Source organism: Rhinatrema bivittatum, chromosome 10 (genome assembly GCF_901001135.1).
Source record: "Rhinatrema bivittatum chromosome 10, aRhiBiv1.1, whole genome shotgun sequence".
In the NCBI taxonomy this organism is placed as follows: domain Eukaryota; kingdom Metazoa; phylum Chordata; class Amphibia; order Gymnophiona; family Rhinatrematidae; genus Rhinatrema; species Rhinatrema bivittatum.
In genome coordinates, this window is record NC_042624.1 from 92,771,031 (window position 1) to 92,787,261 (window position 16,231).

The 16,231-nt window shown below is 44.2% G+C and overlaps 1 protein-coding gene across 1 annotated transcript in view; it reads right to left on the bottom strand.

Moving 5' to 3' along the window:
- The window catches only part of AK5 (adenylate kinase 5), a 273,170-nt gene that overhangs the window by 228,879 nt on the left and 28,060 nt on the right, over positions 1-16,231 (bottom strand). Inside the window, exon 5 of the mRNA XM_029618848.1 lies at positions 82-273. Coding sequence (XP_029474708.1) covers positions 82-273 — 192 coding nt within the window. The remainder of the gene's footprint in view (positions 1-81; positions 274-16,231) is intronic.

The window sequence follows — 16,231 nt, forward strand, 5'->3', positions numbered from 1 at the left end:
GCTGAAGCAGAATATTAACTCAGTAGATTATTCTTAAATTACAGTTTGTTAAAACAAGAAAATAAGAAAGCGAATGCTTACCGTGATGATCAGCCCCCTTTCCTGGAAGTATTTCACCAGCGGGACGGCATTCTGCTTGAAATTCATTAGCCGCCTCTGGATGGCTTTCAGGTTATCGTCAGGCCGTCCCTGCTGCTCAGCGCGATTCTGCAACCTTTCTTTAAGCCTGTGATTGGCACATGCCAGAAACACCACCAAGTCTGGGGTGCAGATCTGCAGGGAGCATTAATAAAACAGACCATGTTTAGCTCAGCAGACAGCGCTAGTTAAGTAACAGCATTCTTTTTCATCATCCGGCTTACTGCATTTGCTCCGTGAGCAGTGGGGTTATCCATTTGAGCGTTATTGCACTTTTCATTCTGAATATTCTACAACTGTTAAGCAATCCTGGGCCCAATTCACTAACGCCCGAATTTTAAAAGGCCCACGTGTGTAAAATCCGGGGGGGGGGGGGGGGGCTGCACGTGTGGCCCGGCTATGAGCGCACCGAGCGCGTTTTAGAAACAACCCGGCCACTCATAAGCCCCGACATGCGCGGAAGTGCCAGGCCATGGAAAAGCGGTAGGGAAGGGGCCAGCCGGGAAGTAAGCTCCGAAATTTAAAAAAAAAAAGGTAGGGAAAGGGGTAAAGGGAGGTAGAGAAGGAATGGGATAGGAAAGTTCCTGCCCAGTCCGCTCCGTAATAGGAGCATTGGTGAATTGGGGGCAGATGAGTGGGACCATCAGGCAGCTCGTGGGGCAAAAAACAGCACCACCCATTTAGCCTTAGTGTTAAAACTATCGGTTTATTTACAAAGCAGTGCTACAGCCCTTAATGCTGAAAATACTGCTGTATTTTTAAGAAAAAGGTAATAGCGCTACTTTACCATCAAGATTCAATGCACCTTCATATTGGTTTGGAAACGAAGACACTTGACGCTCTAATGACATGGAAATGAATTCCAAGGGAAAGGTAAATCTCCCCAAACAATTCAATGAAACTTCCCCCAAAACACCCCAAACACTACCTGCCTAGCACTTTCCTACCGCAAGAACAGAAGCAAAATGTCGGCATTGCTCTCAAACGGTTCTTCAACTCTTCAAAACTTTCTTTTTCAGACTTTGGAGGTTGCCTTACTAGACGGTTTGTTTATTTAAAAACTTTCTAGATCGCCAATCACCATTTCTTGGCACGTTACAATAATACATTCGTAATCATCAAAAACCAAACAAATAATCGATAGGTAGCGGCTAATTTTCTACCAAGCTCTAACTAGCGTGGTGGAGACCGGTGCCAGTGCTACTTCTAAAATCGGATTTAGCTCTTTTTAAGAGGCAGATGAATTGCTCCTTGATTGTAAACACCTCCAGCAGTAAGGTCTGTCCCGCCTGTGGATGCCTTCAAACCTGCTCTCAGTTATGAGCCTGATTCAATTTCTTTGTTTCCCTGGACACATCAGGGCCCTGTACTTGCTCTCCTAAGTCAGAGATCTAAGTGGCTGTCATGATCTTGGAGAGAACTTGATGCTTTGTAAACCCTGATGCCTTTTTATGAGACAAACACAAAAATAATTCAAAGATATCATGGCGCATGAGCTTTTGTGACCACATAGGACCCCCTCTTCAGATGTCGTCTCTGTCAACGATAAATAACACCAAGTGTGCCCCCCCCCCCCCCAGACTAATCCATGACAATCTCTGGGTGGCTGAAATCAAAAGTTCCCAGGTACAGCATGGGGAATATTTTTTTCCTTTCTAGTTTTAATTACCGGGTCTTATTTAATATGCTGCTGTTATGAAATATTTTATTGATGTTTGGGAAAATATGAACCATTTTTAAATGAAATATTCTTATTAGTAAAGCTTTCCTATTATAATTGATGTTTTATATTTCTCGATTCTTTTGTCTGATGTTTTCTGAGAACTTTTGGTGGTTCTCTCTTTCCATGGTTGCACAGTATACAGAGTCTGGCTTCTTGTGACATCCACTCCAGTTCAGTTTTTTTTGTCTGCATGTTTCTATTTATACTTTATGGTGTGTATTCTGTATTTGGTAAGGGTCTGTTCTGCATGCTTATGTGACTGTGGTGAGGTATTCTGCCAGCGTATAATTTATGTTTAGGGATGTTTAGAATCCTGGCTTGTTCTGTTTTTCCTAATAAGGGATGTATTGATGATCCAGTGTCTGCTGTAATATTTGCAGTGCTGCCTTTTCATAGGTAGGAATGTTGCTGTTTGAGTCCTGGGAGTTAGAGCTGTTCTTGTGTGGAACATTTGCTACATAGGTGCTAAGCATTTTTTTTTTTTTTGCAAGGTTTTGTGTTGCAGCACTGAGCTTTTGGTAGTGAGAAAATTTGTGGCGTTATTACTGAGGTGACACAGGAATATGAAAATATTTGTTTTGTATGTTGAGTTACAAAGTGAAATGTTTTAGCTCTGTGCACCTGTTGAGGAAATTTCTGTGGATATTTATTTATTTATTTTATTTAAAAATTATGTTTCAGTCCCTCTTTGCAGATTAAACAAATTGCTCAAGGCAATGTACAAATAAAAAAACATGTAATACAACACACATCCAATAACATACAACTTAAAACAAAACGACACCAGACATACTGCTGTATCTGCTACAATCCTCCTTCCCCCTGAGACTTCCTTAATCACCAAGCCCCTTACTGCTGGATAAATCCCATCCCTTAACCCCCTCCGCTCATCAACCAGATCTTCAAACCCTTACAAAATGTAAGATATCCTTCTCATCTCTCAATAAACTAGGTAGTTCATTCCACAGCTTAGGGATGGAGTGTGTATTAGAGAGCTGGAAGGGTAGAGATTCTATTGAGATTCTGTCCTGTCACGTATAGAGTCCAGAATTCACTCCCATGTAGAAGAATTGGTTGACTGAGGCTATCAAATAATTTAATGGTAGTTTTACTGGGTGGTGGTAACTGGTCAGGGTTTTCTTTATTACGACCTGTAGTGTCTTTTATAGCCAGTTTAAAAGCAGGGGGCTCCTGCTGTGAGGGCGAGCATGATGTGTGGAAATGTCATTTTGGCTTGTCCCACTCCATACTTGAGGGGCTCCCCCCCAGTCGCTTCCCCAAATACTTCTGTCTAGAGACGCCACTGAGCTGCTGCTGCTTCTTGAGAGGTGGGGATCCTGAATGGGAAACTGCTGCTGCTGCCTTAGGCATCAGAATGGGGTGGGCCACAGGGGCCATAGCCCCACTAACTCTGGGCAATGGTCAGGCAAATTAAAGACACTTATCCTCCTGTACATAGTGACTCCTCCTCACCTTGCAGCTACCTGATAAAAAAAAAAAAAAAAAAAGCTGCAATCCTTTTTTGTGCAGCTTGCTCACAGTGGAAGGTATAATGCATAACATCCGGTATAAGCAAGCTGCATATTATAAAAGAACATTAACACATGCAGGTTCTCTTTTCTGCAGATCTCTTCAGTGCCAAGCCTGACCTCTCTTGCTGCCACCTTCCCTGGACCCAACCTCTCCCTTGATGCCACCAGACCTGGCATCTCTCTTGATGCCACCTCTGCTGGACCTGGCTTCTCTTGTCCTTCCTCTCCCCTGACACCCTGGTCCTCGCCTGCCTTCTTGCTGCTGCCCTGACCTGCTTTGCTTCAAGCCTCGCTGGACCTGGTCTCTCTCTTGCTGCCATTTGCCCTGGACCTGGTCTGTCTTGTCTCTGCTGGACCTGGCCTGCCTCACTTGTCACTGATGTGACCTGCTTTGCCTCAGACCTTGGACCTGACCTCTCTTAATGCCGCTGGACTTGGCTTCTCTCTTGACTTCACCTCTGCTGGATCTGGCCTCTCTTACCTCTCCTAGAGCTAACCTGCCTCTCTTGCCCCTGCCATGACCTGCTTTGCCTTGGACTTTGCCGGACCAGGCCTCTCTCTTGATGCCACCTCTGCTGGACCTGGTCTCTCTTGCCTCTCCTGGACTTGGCCTGCCTCTCTTGCCAGTGCTGTGACGTCTTGCCTCGGACCTTGCTGGAGCTAGCCACTCTTGCTGCTACCTCCCCTGGACTTGGCCTCTCTCTTGTCTCTGCTGGATCTGGCCTCTCTTAATTCCGCTGGACTTAGCCTCAATCTTGACTTCACTTCTGCTGGATCTGGCCTCTCTTACCTCTCCTGGACCTAGCCTGCCTCTTTTGCCGCTGCTATAACTTGCTTTGCCTTGGACCTAGCTGGACCTGGCCTCTCTCTTGATGCCACTTCTGCTGGACCTGGCCTGCCTCTCTTGCTACTGCTGTAACCTCTTGTCTTGGACCTTGCTGAAGCTAGTCCCTCTCTTGCTGCTACCTCCTCTGGACCCGGCCTCTCTTATCTCTGCTGGACCTGGTCCCTCTGCCTCTGCTGGACAAACCACAAAATCATAATGGGTTCCAAAAACCTATCTGGTGCCCAAAATCAAAAGCAAATAGCCTGTATGGAATTAGAGGCCCAGAAAAGTGCGGGAGCATTAAAAAAAGATGTTTGAGACCGATGTACAGAGTGCTTCTAAATGCTCTGAATACGGAGGGCTGAAGAGAGTCCAGTCCACCAATCTAATGTCTCACTTGAATTTAATGAAGTTTCTTCATCGAGTCTATCCTTTAACAATTAAGATGCTGATAATTGTGTCTCCATGTGTGTTGAAGAAACAGAGCATGACAATTTCACTGCCATTCAATCTGATCCTGCTTTGTGGCAAAAAAAAAAAAAACCTATCATCTAAGAAAATTGATCATCTGTGGATGCTGGCCCTGTCCAAATAAGAGATATTGACTTTAAGAAAGACGCACATAATTGTCATTTCTCTGCATCATTCTATACAAGAAAATTGAACTGAGAAGATGCTGTTTGGTGTATTCCAAGTCTGCTAATAAAGCATTCTGCTTCTGCTGCAAATTATTTGACTTGCGTCCTAGAACCTCACTGGCCATGGAAGGATCAGATGATTGGATACACAAGTCAAACACATTAAAATTCCGTGAAAATTCAAGCAGTCATTTTTCTGTCTTTCATACATGGATGGAGGCTGAACTTAACTGAAAACAAAAAACACAATTGATAAAGACCTTCAGAATGCTATAAGCCGTGAAAGACAGCATTGGAATGGAGTACTGAAGAGGCTTATGAATGTTGTGCAGTTTTTATTTGAACGTAATCTGGCCTTCAGATTGTCCGTTTACATCTAATAATGGCAACTTTCTGATTCTTGTACAGCTACTTGGAAAATACGACAATATGATGGCAGAACACCTTTGCTAGATCATCTCAAAAGAAACAACAGATCACTATTGTGGAAAAATGATTCATAATAAATCTAATGGCAAAGCAAGTCCTGAAGGACATTCTGCAATACTGCAAAAATGCAAAATACTATTCAGTAATTCTGGACTGTATACCAGACATCAGCCACAAAGAACAAATGTCATTAACCCTTAGATTTTTAGATAAGAAATCGGGCGGTATTTAGATAAAGGAACACTTTATTGGATATAAGAATGTAGATGATATCACTGGACAGGAACTGACTAACTTTCTCCTTCAATTCTTGTCTGAGAAAAATCTGAACATTGATGGAATTGCTGTAGACAAGGTTATGACAATGGAGCAAATATGGCAGAAAAGATGAATGGAGTTCAAACAAAAATTCTTGATGCTAACTCAAGAGCATCCTTCCATGTGGATGTCATTGCCTTAACTTAGTCATCGGGAATGCAGCACGGCCAAGCAAGGAATTGGTACAACTCTTTGGAGTAATCTAGCGCATTTATGTATTATTCTCAGATCTGAAAAAAAAAGATGGAAGATTCTGACTGACCACATGTCAAGACTCACTCTAAAATCCCTATGATTTATCCAATGAGAGCGCCATATCAGTTGTCTTAGGACAATGAGATATAATTTAGCAGAGATACAAGAGGCGTTAATCAACTTATTTGAAGATCACGCTGAATCTGTCACAAAACTATTGCACTGCCAGTGCCTTAGCAGATTACTGACTTCAAGTTCATCATGTCAACTTATGTATGGTGTGACATATTGTACCAAGTTAACATCAACAGTGCAAAGTGAGGCTGCTGATCTTATCATAGCCACTGAACTAATGCAGAGGTGTTGAGATTTTCTGAAAAACCTCAGAAAAATGGGATTTGAAAGTGTATTTCTTTCTGTAAGGGCAATAGGCAGATCTCGTGTTATCTACTGAAAATGACGTTTTGAAGTCACTGGATCTAAACACCACCATGGATAAGGTTGCACGAGCTTAAGCATGTAAAACTTTCTTCCGAGAAGGCAGAAGATATGTTGTTTTTGCAATAACTTTCAATTTTCAGTACCATACATAAATCCCCAAATATGGAAGAAGGGATCCCAAAAACATTTACTCAACTGTCAGACAAAACCACAAGTGAAACAGTATTTATTTATTAGTTTTTCTATACCGATATTCGAATGGACATCATAACGGTTTACATAAAACTGATGAGAAATACAATAAGCAGGGAAGGGGATAGGGGGGGGGCAGCGATGAACGATAAGCTCTGAGAAAAGAGAAGAATAAAAGGACAGAACAAAACAAGTGAACAATAAATAGTGGTGGATGAACAATTGTCCAAGGGCTAACAAAAACCATAAAACACATTCTAGAAACAAGAATTTACATAGTTACAAACCCAGAAAGCTCAATCAAACCTGGACAGATCCTCCATGCAGATCCCTCGTTTTTCCCTCTGTAAATCAGATAACAAGGCCTTGTACCTGCAGGCTTTGCACAGAGGCGAGCTGTTTGAAAATGGCCCCCATAGTGCATTTGTAAAATCACACTACCATGGACGTGTCTCTGATTCAATTCCTGGTTCGGCTCCTTAACATGCCAGGTTGGCTGGGACTGGGGATGCTAATTGAGGCAGCATTCACTGCCCTTGAAGGAGATGGGCATCGTGGTCATCGGTAAGAGCAACACCAGGTATCACAGGCTAGATTTAGAGCCTGTGATACAGGGGTGCCAGAGGGAGTCCTCGGTCACGGCTCTTGGCCTCAGGGCTGTTGCTGCATTGACCAAACTAGGAACATTGGGAGAGGATGGTTCTGTTGAAACAAGGGAAAAATCCCCAGATAGTCGCCCATGAAGGCTCATGAGGAAAGGAGTGACCCAGTGCTCAGAACAATGGGCTGCAAACCCAGAGAAAACAAATCAAATCCTTCCTCTCCCACTGATATTCCTTGTGTCCTTGAGCAAGTTACTTTAGCTCCCATGGCCTCAGGTACCCACTTACATTGTAAGCTCTTTGGGGAAGGGACTAACAAGTTTTAGAAACTGTCTTACTCTGTAACTGAAAAGGTGGTCTAGAAATACAAATATTATGTATGGTGCCATTGTCTCAGTGTCCAGTGGTTCCAATTGAACTGCAAGAAAATGGAGAAAGGAGGAATTACAGGGCACAAAAGAAAGAAAATATTGAATAGCAGATTCCCCTTGTAGGTCTTCTGAATACAACTTGTAGGGTCAAATGTTTCTTCCAGGGTAAATTTAACAGTTCATAATTTGTTCTGGGAGGATTCAGCTGCAGAAGGTTTGTTGGTCAATAATATAATAAATCGTAATACATACATTAAATGGTTGTATAATATAGTGATAGTTGAGCTAATGTTATGTTAAAATTGTTTACAAAAAGTCTTGTGAATTCAATAAAAACATCCGAACACAGAAAAGAGCGGGAGATTTATTTTTTGTTATATTGTTATGTCTACTGTACTGTACTAATTTTGACAGCTAGTCATACACTGACAGCTATGTTGTCTAGGAAAGTCATATGGTTACAATTATAGGCAGGATAATTTTATAACTGCGTGGCTGGATAAAGTCAGTGCGTGCCTTTTACACACAGACTTTACCTCAAATTTTCAAAGCAAACTTATGAGTATTTGCTTTGAAAATTGAGACTGGTTACGTTTTTAAGGGGAGACGAATGGTCTACCCAAAGGATTTCATTATTCTAGAGATTCAATACCAGCTTGTTGTTTGACATCCAGGTATTCACAGTGTCAATCCGCTTAGCAAGCAAGGCTGAGGAGGCTTTGCTGATATCACTTGGCAGAAACAGCTGGATGTCATCTCCATAGATTCTGTGCAGATTACCCAAGGACTGTAGATAAATGGTAAACAGTAGGGATGTGAATCGTTTTTTGACGATTTAAAATATCATCCGATTTATCGTCAAAAAATCATAAATCGGGGGAAGGGGGAGGGCAGGAAAACCGGCACACTAAAACCCCCTAAAACCCACCCCCGACCCTTTAAATTAAATCCCCCACCCTCCCGAACCCCCCCCCCAATGCCTTAAATTACCTGGGGGTCCAGCGGCGGTCCAGAACGGCAGCGGTCCGGAACGGCCTCCTGCCGCGAATCGTGTTGTCTTCAGCCGGCGCCATTTTTCAAAATGGCGCGAAAAATGGCGGCGGCCATAGACCAACACGATTCGACTGCAGGAGGTCATTCCGGACCCCCGCTGGACTTTTGGCAAGTCTTGTGGGGGTCAGGAGGCCCCCCCAAGCTGGCCAAAAGTCCCTGGGGGTCCAGCGGGGGTCTGGAAAACGATCTCCTGCCGCGAATCGTTTTCCGTACGGAAAATGGCGCCGGCAGGAGATCGACTGCAGGAGGTCGTTCAGCGGAAAATGGCGCCGGCAGGAGATCGACTGCAGGAGGTCGTTCAGCGTGGGTTCTGAACGACCTCCTGCAGTCGATCTCCTGCCGGCGCCATTTTCCGTACGGAAAACGATTCGCGGCAGGAGATCGTTTTCCAGACCCCCGCTGGACCCCCAGGGACTTTTGGCCAGCTTGGGGGGGCCTCCTGACCCCCACAAGACTTGCCAAAAGTCCAGCGGGGGTCCGGAACGACCTCCTGCAGTCGAATCGTGTTGGTCTATGGCTGCCGCCATTTTGAAAAATGGCGCCGGCTGAAGACAACACGATTCACGGCAGGAGGCCGTTCCGGACCGCCGCTGAACCCCAAGGTAATTTAAGGCATTGGGGGGGGGGGGGTTCGGGAGGGTGGGGGATTTAATTTAAAGGGTTGGGGTGGGTTTTAGGGGGTTTTAGTGTGCCGGCTCACGATTTTCACGATTTTCACGATACTTTAAACACCCAAACGGCAACAATACGATTCCCTCCCCCTCCCAGCCGAAATCGATCGTTAAGACGATCGAGGACACGATTCACATCTTTAGTAAACAGGATGGTGAAGAGGGATAAATCTTGGTAAACTTCAGACTCAGGCAGCCTCCACGAGGAGCGTCAGTTTCAGATCCTCACTTGCTGCTTTCTTCCAGTGAGGAGAGATAGGAACCAATTGATCACGGGATGGCTGAGTGCAATTGATCAAAGCTGCTCAATCACAATCTCATAGCTTATTGTGTCAAATGCGGCAGAGACATCTAAGAATACCTAGAATACAGATTGGCCTCTCTCCCGTTCACAGAGAAGGGAGTCAAGCAAGGACACCGCCAGTGTCTCCGTGCTGTGGCTTTTTTGAAACCCATACTAGAAGGGATCTAAAATATTGTATTGTGCTCCTCCAGAAAGTCCTCAGGTTGCTGTAGTACCAGTCTCTCAATTAATATTTTTAGGGTAGGCAGACTGGAGACCAGGCAACAGCTTGAGAATTCTGAAGGTGCCATAGATGAGGGTTTTTTACTACTGGGTGTACAACACCTTGGTTTAAAATTTGTGGTAATGCACCCTCTGCTAAGGCGGCATGGATTATTGATCCCAGAAATTCAAAGGATGCAGCCTTTATACAGAACACCACCCAGTGGACTACTGCACATAACTGATTTCAACTGGGACTCCAGTTTGGGGATGTCTGTCCGTGAAACAGGACAACACTGAGTGCAAACTGGGACAGGCCCAGTGGAGGACTGCTGACTAGGCTCAGTTATTTGTACATTTGAAGAGGAATGAAGACAGCTGACTACTGAGATAGGTAGGTTTTCTCCTATTAAACTCTTTCCTAGCTGTCGCAAATGACAATTTATAGAATCGCAATTCTATCAGATGCATTTCTTTATCACAGGACTGATGGGATCTAAACCACTGGCGTCCTGCCCTCCACATTTTCCTCACTTTCTCGACTAAACCCTTGGGAAAACCAGGGATCTCGACATGTATTACCATAAAGACAAATCAATTTCTGAGGCAACCAAATTAAAAGACTGAGACAGGGACTCATCCCATATGAATATGATTTGCTTAGGGCTATGAGCCGAAATATTCTTGAATATGTTTGGAATTGTAATTTTCATAATATTACTAAAGAAGTATTAAATATGTCATTCATCAGAGAAGCAGCTGTGGTGCAGATGAGTCGATCTGGAGTTTTAAAACATTGTAAATTTCCTCTGCAGGGATTAAAACCACCTCTGCCTTGACAGAACGAGCGTCCCTGCTGGGTCTGTGTGACAGAAGGTAGTTGAAAGCTCTCTCTTATTTCTGTCTATTGTACTTCTGTAGTTAACAAGGTTCTCATGTCCCTTTCATGTGTACTTGTAATCACAAGCCAGATTAATCATGGCAGTTGAATTGAACTGTCACATTAATCGTTTCAAAGAACATAATTATTCCCATCCTACACTGTGAAAAATAAATCTCTTTGTTAGGCTTTTGTATCATAAATACCAGAACACTTGTTCAGATAAACCCAGCTCAGATAAATTATGGTTGCTCAGTGATAAGACACATAAGGGCCTATGCACTCAAGCTCATACTAAATATATATTTTTTTCCATTTGTGAGCTAAAAATTTAGCATGCATGCTAAAACTCAACTTAATGGCCTATGCATTAAAGTTTAGTTTGTGCCTGCAAAAAAATTGTCCTCAGCACATATGCCCAGTAACACTTTAAAAATGAGAAGCAGCAAATGTTTAATCTCAAAGCAAGACGAGATTTTTATTTTCTTTTTGCCCGACCATTTGAAAAATTTCATAGAACAACGTAAATTAACCACCTCATCCCCACTGTCATAACTGAAGTAAAAAAGAAAGGAATACCCAGTCAATATTGCCCTGTTAGTAAATTGTGGTAAATATATTCTCCCTTAAATTTCTATTTTCCATGCAGCTCTCTCAAGTTTGACTTGATTTATATAGAAATTGGTATAGGACGAAATATAATGTTAGCCTATTTTAATACTGTTAACAAGTGATTCTTGCTTTGTCCGACCAATAATGTTTGCAAAATTGATTTGTGTCTAATATTGAAGTTATATTGTGTTAACTTTCAAATTGATAAATAAAGTAATAAAAAAAAAAAAATGAGAAGCAATAGTAGTAGTAGTAGTAGTAGTAGTAGTAAGTAGTTGACCTTGCATGAGGATGCCCAGATACTTGGTTAAACCTGGACAGATATCTGCACCTAGAAAATGGACTGAAGAAAGTCTTGTTCAGCAGGGCAGTAAGTATAGAATTGTATTCTTATTTCATGTGTTTCCAAGTAAAAATGTATTTTAAAACACAAAAATAAGAGTATTCAAATCATCAGGTTTAGATCACAGTCTATTTCCACATCCATGTTACTTGCCTTCTTGGTCAGATCACAAGAAATCACAGTCCCGATGTTACACTCTTTAGTTATGACTCTGGTGCTCAGATCACACTGTTGAGGATACTCCCAGAGTATAAATAAACCCTGCTTCACCTCCCCTGCTTTGTCACTTATGGAAGTTACTCCCAATGTCTTATAGGTCCGGTTCACCTCCACAGGAATATGATCACTTGGTTCCACGGGGGCAGTCTCTTGTTCCTTTCATGCACAATCAATTCACCCAGCCTTTTCTTGGTTGAGACATCGGGGGGGGGGGGGCAGATGATCCACTCTCTTCTCTCAACTCTCAAACACAAGTCATTTAAGTTTACGCACACTTCAGAAGCTGTTCAGCTTTCATACATCTCACTTCTGGAGCAGCTCCAGAGACATGTGCACCCCTGGGTCCATTGGAGCCGGTGCCAGTTCTGAGCCCTGCACTGAAATAGCCAGCCCCCGCCCCAGCACAGTTTTCTTAGCAATACCTCCAATTTCATAACGTCAATTTCAGTCTGTATCAGTCACACTTCCCACCAGAGTTGATGGGAGCTCTCAGTTAATATTTCCAGTCTACTGCTAGTGCTTATCTCTCCCTTCACCTTTGTAATACACACTCACTCCTTAGAGTGCTTCTGGGTGAAACACCAGTTGTTCTCCTCTGTGGCCTTTTCTCCACGAGCTCCTTCCTCAGTGACTGGCCTCTTTCACAGACTAAACACTTCAGTTGTATCACTCCCTTGTTTTATTGTAACTGCATACCTTAACCTTCTCTTGTTTAATGTTTTATTATTATTATTACTACAACGATTATTATTATTATTAAGATAAATGTTTCTTACCTTTTTTTGTTACCTATCTACTTGTTAATTGTAAACCGACATGATGCGATATCTATTGCGAATGCCGGTATAGAAAAACTTTAAATAAATAAATAAATAAATTTTTATACCAAGCATAAAACTTCAACTGTTGGTCCTCTTTCATGCTTGCCGCTCACTCACAGAACACACCTCCACTGGGGCTGTCCTAGAACACTATCTGGAATATTCCCAGGTCAAGAAATAGGTTAAACTTATAACCTTTTATAAAAGCCTCCTTAGAGGATGGGCTATCCAAAATGTCCTCCCACCAAAATCCTTTACCCAGGCTTGCACAGACCACAGCCTTCTCAATTATAAAGTAGAACAACCAAGACTTTTAAATTTTCAAACACTGGAAAGCACAAGTCTATTAAACATCTAGCCCCATGCACCAGTTAGTGGCACCCGTGACACATAAGCATGTGCTTGGCATCAGTGCAAGTCTGACTTCACGTGTTCCTGTGTTTGGGTGACCACATGCCTTGTGTGTCCGTGGTGTGCACGTGCTCTCAGCAGCGAGACTCACTTGCTTTTCTTTTATTGCTGCACGACTGGATGTGATTGAGTAGTCCTCTTATTCTGTAATAGTCTTCTACTTTCTGGCTTTCCTTGCGTGCTTCTTTTCCGTATCACGGTGTATTGCCTCGGTCATTGCCTTCGACTGCCTGCTTTCTCTCTACACTTTCAGTTTTTTGGTTTTTTTTAATTTTATTTGTGTTCATTTGATAATCTGCCTTTTCCTAGGGATAAGGCCCAAGGTGGATTACAGAAGGAAATCTAGGTGTTTGGATTCAGATATGCTATTTGTCAGATAAATTAAGGAAAGGTTTAAAATTTGTCATGTTTTTGTGGGGTGGCTTTAGGTTAAAACGTCACCTTGATATGATGCAGAAGCCATAGGAGGAGGCTTTTATTCCAAGTAGCAGCCAATGGAACCTGGAGTGAACCCAGCCCTCCACCCAATCGCTGGTATAAACCAGCAGTCAAGTGGTCATTCCTGGGTTCCATTAACTACAAACCCTTCTCTAATGCTTGCGTTTACTGTGATGCTGCGTGTTCTTCACCGCAGTGCCAGAACGCGGGAGAAATGGAGTAAAAAAATGGCAATATAAGAAGAGGTTGGTTTACATTAGGCAAAGAGAGACGCTGCGCACTCTGCCGACGAGATTCTATCTAAAAAGGTATTTGAAAAGCATGTGGCATGATTCCTGCAGAAAGAAAAAGCCAGCGGCCCCTTTGAAAACAGCTCTGTCATAGGAAAATGCATCCGGTGTTTAAAAATAGAGTAAATGTTGCTAAAAGATTTTTTGAGAAATTTTTTTTTTTTTAAGAGAGTAAAAGAAGTGGGCTTTTGCAGCTACCTTTCCTATTTTTATACAAGCACAAAAAATGATAAATTTGCTCCTATTGGAAGTAATGGGACTTGCATGGTGACAGCAATATGTGGGATTGGATTTAAGCCAGCCTTGAACAGGAGGAATTGTGTGGGCATATCTGTGGGCGGACAGGAAGGTGTTAATGGAGTATCTATGATGACTCCTCCAGCAAACCCTGAATATATCTTTCTTTCAGGCTATAATAGATATCTCTTGTTTTTCTGCAGAATATCTTCTGCATAGTGTATTTATAACAGTTGCTATACAACTTTCAAGGGCCAAAATGATTTTGTGATCCAGCTCCAATGTTCAAAAACATATGTTGAGTATGTACTTTGCAGCAGTTTGGTCTCCATAGATTAGACCTTGATTGCTATGGCTACAAGACACCTTTCCTGGGGCATATGGTACTACAACTTACATAAATACAGCAGGGTTGTTGTAATAATGGCCTGGGTCTTACATGCACATAATCCCAGTCTGTGGCACTGAACAACCAACAAACCCTGCAGTATCATGTTCCGACAGAAATGCATGCAACAGCCAACTGTAATCCTTGTGACACTGGCAGGGCCGGAGGAACCACTAGGCGAGCTAGGCCTGTGCCTAGGGCGCCGAGACTTAGGGGGCGCCGCGGCAGGCGGCAGAATTTTGAAAGGGCATAAAGTGCCCTTTCAAAATTCTTCCAGCCCCCGCCTCACCTTGCCTCACCCCCCCCCCATGCCACCCTCCCGACGCCCCGCTGGTGGTCCAGCGGAGGGCCTGGGAGTGATCTGCCGCTCCCGGAGCCTCGGCTGCCACTAACCAAAATGGCGCCGGTGGTCTTTAGCCCCTACCATGTGACAGGGGCCAACCAATGGCACCAGTAGTCCTTGTCACATGGTAGGGGCTGAAGGCCACTGGCGCCAGGGGCGGATTGCCCTATTGGGGGATCGGGCTTCCCCCGGTGGGGCAATCCATCCCTGGCGCCAGTGGCCTTCCTATCCAAAGAGAAGAAGAGGGTCTGCTGGTGCGCAGCCCGAAGAGAAATCTGCGGGGCCGCAGAAGAGCCATCCTGCCACAGCCGCAAGACAGCCAGCTGGGGCTGGAAGAGAGGCCACAAGCCCCTGCCGGAGCCCAAGCCGGCGGCAGCTAAAGAAAGGAAGAGGGGCCGTGAGCCGCTGTCGCAGCCCAAGCTGGCAGCGGCTGAAAAAAGTGAAGACGCCTGAGTGACGTCGCTGCCAGCCACCGCCCGCCGGAGAGCAGGCCGGCGGGGGCCGAAGAAAAGAAGATCGGCGCTGTCAGCTGCCACCAGAGAGAAGGCCGTAGATGAGTTGTTCAGCTGAGGGCCATTGTGTGTGTCTGTGTGCAGTGTGTATGTGAGCAGGGAGGGTGCTTCTCTGTTGTGTGAGACAGGGAGGATGCTTCTGTGTGTGGTGTGTATGTGAGCAGGGAGGGTGCTTCTGTGTGGTATGAGACAGGGAGGGTGCTTCTGTGTGTGGTGTGTATGTGAGCAGGGAGGGTGCTTCTGTGTGGTATGAGACAGGGAGGGTGCTTCTGTTTGTGGTGTGTATGTGAGCAGGGAGGGTGCTTCTGTGTGGTATGAGACAGGGAGGGTGCTTCTGTTTGTGGTGTGTATGTGAGCAGGGAGGGTGCTTCTGTGTGGTGTGAGACAGGGAGGGTGCTTCTGTGTGTGTGTGGTGTGAGACAGGGAGGGTGCTTCTGTGTGTGTGTGTGTGCGTGTGTGTGTGTGTGTGTGTGCGTGCACGCGCGAGAGAGAGAGAGATGGAGTATGTTTTTGGATGGCTGTGAGAGAGATGGGGCATGTGTATGATTGAGCCTGTTCATAAGTGAGAGAGAACATGTGTGTGATTGAAAGCCTGTGTGTAAGTAAGAGAGAGCGAGAGCATTGTGTGATTGAGAGAGACTGGTGACGTGTGTATGTGTGAGAGAGACTAATCAGGGAGATGACTGGTATATGTGTGCTTGTGTGTGTGTGAGAGAGACACAGAGAGACTGGTTTGGGAGATGATTGGTGTGTGAGAGACAGAAACTGGTCCTGAGGATGTGACGTGTGTGTGTGTGTGTATGTGTGTGAGTGTGAGAGAGAGAGAGAGACTGGTTGGGGAGATTATTGGTGTGTGAGAGACAGAAACTGGTCCTGAGGGTGTGACTGGTGTGTGTGTGTGTGTGTGTGAGAGAGAGAAGAGACTGGTTGTGGTCCCTAAGGAAGAGGACCGTGAGAACAGCTTCAGCAGCTACTACTGCTTCTGGTGTGGCCTGCAAGGGAAAGGAGTAGGAGAACTGCTGGAGAGGGTAAGTAAAGGTGGCTTTTTAAGTCCATTTTTCTTGATTGACTACCATTTTAATTATTGGGTAGTATGTTTTGAA